This window comes from Bipolaris zeicola, assembly GCF_000523435.1.
Source record: "Bipolaris zeicola 26-R-13 unplaced genomic scaffold scaffold_560, whole genome shotgun sequence".
NCBI classification, from domain to species: Eukaryota; Fungi; Ascomycota; class Dothideomycetes; order Pleosporales; family Pleosporaceae; genus Bipolaris; species Bipolaris zeicola.
The window spans coordinates 1-4,438 of record NW_006912609.1 but is presented as its reverse complement, the minus strand read 5'-3'; the positions used below and the strand labels follow the sequence as shown (position 1 = coordinate 4,438).

General features: G+C 48.6%; 2 protein-coding genes across 2 annotated transcripts; one reads left to right on the top strand and one right to left on the bottom strand.

The window, feature by feature from the left end:
- Nucleotides 1-30: 30 nt before the first annotated feature.
- Nucleotides 31-444, top strand: COCCADRAFT_113238 (uncharacterized protein; the record flags this gene model as incomplete). The annotated part of the gene is made up of 1 exon (XM_007720664.1): nt 31-444. One exon carries the CDS (start codon nt 31-33, stop codon nt 442-444), a length of 414 nt encoding a protein of 137 aa, XP_007718854.1.
- Nucleotides 445-802: 358 nt separating this feature from the next.
- On the bottom strand, nt 803-2,448 carry COCCADRAFT_10379 (uncharacterized protein; the record flags this gene model as incomplete). The annotated part of the gene is made up of 3 exons (XM_007720663.1): nt 803-1,066; nt 1,121-1,504; nt 1,558-2,448. 3 exons carry the CDS (start codon nt 2,446-2,448, stop codon nt 803-805), a joined length of 1,539 nt encoding a protein of 512 aa, XP_007718853.1.
- Nucleotides 2,449-4,438: the final 1,990 nt, after the last annotated feature.

The window sequence follows — 4,438 nt, the reverse complement described above, 5'->3', positions numbered from 1 at the left end:
CCTTATGGCCAAGCCCCCGCCCCCTCGGCCATGATCCCCGCAACCCCCATGAGCTCCAACCACACGCGCAACCTCATTGGCATGAACGCCGTCAACGCCTGCCGCCTCAACGACACCAAGAACAAGCCCGGCTTCTGGTTTGTCCTGCAAGACCTCAGCGTCCGCACAGAGGGCACCTTTCGCCTCAAGCTCTTCCTCTTCGACATTGGCGCCGGCGACGGCACAAACGCCACCGTTGCCGCAGACGGCCCCACGCGCGGCAAGGGCAAGTGCCTCGCCGTCAACTTCTCCGACCCCTTTACCGTCTATTCGGCAAAGAAGTTCCCCGGCGTCATTGAGAGCACGCCGCTGAGCAAGTGCTTTGCCCAGCAGGGCATCAAGATTCCCATACGCAAAGATGGCCCCAAGCTCCCTAATCAAGCAGAGTATGATGCCGATGATTAATCCTGTAATTTACTAGCACCTTTTCGCTACGAATAAACACAAAATTTCCATTCTTCCAAAATAGACTTGACATACTTTAAAACCAACTAACAGATGATGGCTGAAAAGTAGATAGCTCATCATACTTAGACTTACAATTTATTATTACCATGTAACTGCTACGATGTAGCTTTCTCCCCCATATGGATGCCCCAAAATGCTGGTCATGACTGTAGAGTCCTCTTAGGTAAATAACTAACAAAATATTTATTGTTTGATAATTATAGTTCATTTATTCGTACGTTAGATCCGCAGCAACTTGTGCCCTCGTTATTGCTTGTGAAAAATTCTAGTTTATAAATCTCGTAAAAGATGCCATCTACTCTATATGTTTGACGACATTGCCATGTTCGCCTTTTTCCATTATGTACTCTGGTACAAGTGACCCTACAATTGGCTTTCTCGATTCTCGAACAAGCGATAGAATCGAACCACTTTCCTGAAACATCATCTCAAGCTCCTCTAGACTGCGGCCCATGGTTTCTGGGTAAAGGAAGTAGATGATTGGAACAATTGAAGCAGACACAGACAGGAATACCAAATAGTATCGCCAGCCAATAGTTTCAATCGCCACGGGGGTAACCTAGCAGGTGTTAGTGCCAACTCTGGTTAAAATCGAGCATTCTGCAGTACTCACCATGTTGATGACGAAGTTCCACAGCCAGTGATTCGCGGTTGATATACCCGCCATGCGAATCCTAAGTCTTGTTGGGGCGACCTCAGTACAGTATAGGAAGTTCGCTCCAGAGAACCCAATAGGTATGAAGAAGTTGAACAAGTAGATAAAGAACGCTGAGGCAATCTGTGCGGCATAGTTGCTCTTTGGGAAGCTAGAGGCAACGGCAAGGGCCAACATGCACGAGGCCATTCCACAACCACTAAACATGAAGAGTTTGCGGCGACCGAATCGATCAATCGTAAAGTAGGCAATAAAGCAAGAGAGAAACTTCCACGTAAGAGCTCCCCCTGATAAGATGCGAGACATCTCACTGCTCATTCCGAGGCCTTGTTGAAAGATAATCTGATATCGTTGCGTTAGTCAAGCCACTGTAGATTGATCCGAGTGCTACTTACCGTCGAATATGTCGATATCAGATTAGCTCCACACATTTGTTGTGCAAATTGTAGAAAAATACACAGGGAAAACCTGTAGAACAATCTATCCTTGCCCATGGTGAAGATGTCGCTTATCTTAGCCCGGGCCTTGGTCTCCTCTAGTGCGAGTTCAATACCGTTGATCTCGTCACTGATGACGGGATCGGTAGAATCAAGTCCCTCGAAAGCGGACATGCTCACACGCGCCTCTTCATATCGAGATTGTTTGCAAAGCCACCTTGGAGATTCCGGAATCGTAAAGACGGCAACCATGGGCACGATTGAGATCAGAGTCGGGATAGCGAGCGGGATCCGCCATTGTAGAGGTAGGTTGTCCTTGATCTCGAAAAACCCAAGGTTAATCCACGCCTCAAGCATGTAGCCTGCAAGGATAAAGACACCATCGAGAACAACGTGTTTGCCGCGGTTTGCGGTTGTCGAGCATTCCGATTGCCAAACAGGAACTGTTGCGCTCATGCCTCCAACGCCCCATCCTAGAATGATTCTTCCAACAACGAATTGCGCAACATGAAAGCTGGTGCATTGGAGGATTTCTCCCACAAGTGTCAGGAAGGCGGCCGTAAAGATAATCTTGCGATGTCCATATTTTTCCGCAGACCAAGAGCAGGATAGAGCTCCAAAGAGTGCGCCAATTGTAAACGATGCCACTACAGCACCCTGTCTTGTTGACTTCTGACTCTTTTCAGCACCCTGAGCATCGATTGTATCAATCTCGGGGAAATTATGGTTCCAATCACGAAGCGATAGGAGGCCACCAACACCTGATTGATTGTAACCGAAAAGCACAAACGCTGGCATGACTACAAGTAGCAGCTGAGCAAGCCGTAGTTGCTTTCCGGTGAGCCCCATACTGTCTCTGCCTCTCTGGCGGAGTACGGTCGGACGGGAAGAATGGTCCTTTGATTGGTCGAGGGTTTCAACGTGTCGTCGGATCGTGAACTGGTGACACACACAGCTGAGGTTGATCTGGGTAGATGACAAAAGTGAAATCCGGGAGCAGCGCGTTATTTGTATTCCAATCGGTACGATTAGAAATGCGCTTATCCAAGAAACTGTGGGGAAATGTCGGGGCAGGTTGAAAATCCCCAAGATACGACACCGAAAGATCCGGGGAATGAGAACAGGCGCTCCGCTAACAGTACAAATTTGCAACTCGCAAGCGGCCGATAATGGCATCAATTCGGACGAAAACCGAAGCTCACCAAGCCTCACCAAGCCTAGACGCAAGAGTGCTAAGACATTTGACAGTTCTTGTGCCTCCGACCCGCGGGTACAGCAACAAATCAAGTCCACGGGAGGCGCACGGGAAGCCCGCGGCATTACCCGCGGGAAGTGCAAATGACAACCCACGGGAAAACCCACGGGAAGGCCACCCATGCCTTGAGTAGTTATACGTAAACAGTTAGTAGCAGTCGGGATACTTGCCATACTAGGGAGCACATCCGACAAGCCGTGCAAACCCTACCATTAACGCCCATGCGACTAGCTATCACAGGTCAAGCGTATCGTATTTTCTAGACCGTTTGTGGGAATACTTCGCTGTGACATGACGTTTTGTTGCTTTGTCAATACCGCCTGGGTGGGGCTTCAATCAAACCTGGACAAGATTCCATTTTCGTCCTCTTTCCGATCAATAGTAACTGTCCGATAGAGAGCTCGCTTGTTGCCGTTCAAAGGCCGGCACATCAAAGTCTGGCGTCGTTTGTCGTTTCTTGTGGCTGGCTTCAACCCTAAACCACCTTGAACTGAACCGGTGTTCACACGAGAAGTCTGCAACGATGACATGGGCGCCCATCGCTAGCCATTAGTTTGACGTCTTTCATACGAGCTGATGAGAAACGAAGGATCAGATCTCTTATCGTTGACCTAGTGTCGCGATGCATAATGTCCCCGTCCTTTCCAACGCTCGTTGATCTTTGAGCAAAAGTCGCCATTATTGCATCGAGTTTGAGTTCAATGACATCTTCAGTCCTTGTAAACCCTCCAGCTTCATTGATTCTATCAAGTATTGCTGTCCTGCGCGTCAAGTCCCTACTAAGTTCACGGCTATTTTTGGATGGCGAACCTATTTTACATCTGCAGCGCAACTGGCATGGTCATCTACTTGACTGTGTTTAGTGCATAGATTAAGCAAGGCTATGCGCCTTTGGTTTCTGGGGGCTAGCGTTACAGCCGGCCTCGACCCGGCTGCCCTTGAGTGCTTCTTCGCTGCTCTGGCGGGACCCAACACGCGCTGTACAGCCGAGGAGCCAGGAGCACCACTAGCATTTTCGCCGCTGCTGCCAATATTTCCAAGCATACATTGCCAAGTCTGTTAGGTTCGTTTTGCTCTCTTTCTCGACTTCTAACGTGGGTGGCTCACTGACATGTTTGGAGTTCTAGACTTGTTTGGCAAATCACAATTCTCTTTGGCATGGCTTGCATTGCTGGCCACGATGACCACCCGAGATGTAAGACCTCAAGTCACTGTAGGCCATGCTCATGGCTGACTCGGTCATAACAATCATCCTGACTGGCTGATTCAACTGCTCTGACTCTTGAGGTAGAGAAGCCTGATGAAAGACTAATCAAGTCAAGAGAAACGAGCTCGCTCTCATGAAGATTAGCGATGACTTGTAGGCAATAAGTTAGGGTATGTACTCTGGATTAACAACAAATTTTCGATGCACAAAAAGAGGCCCGCACCCTCGACTATCACGCCCTGTATTCGGCCCGATGTCCTTATAGTCATACAAAGTCACGTAAAAGGCCAACTTCTACCGTCATGTGCACAATCTATATTGCTATAGACTAACAGGTAGCAATCACACACACCAACTTTTAAGCAGAAATTTTTCAT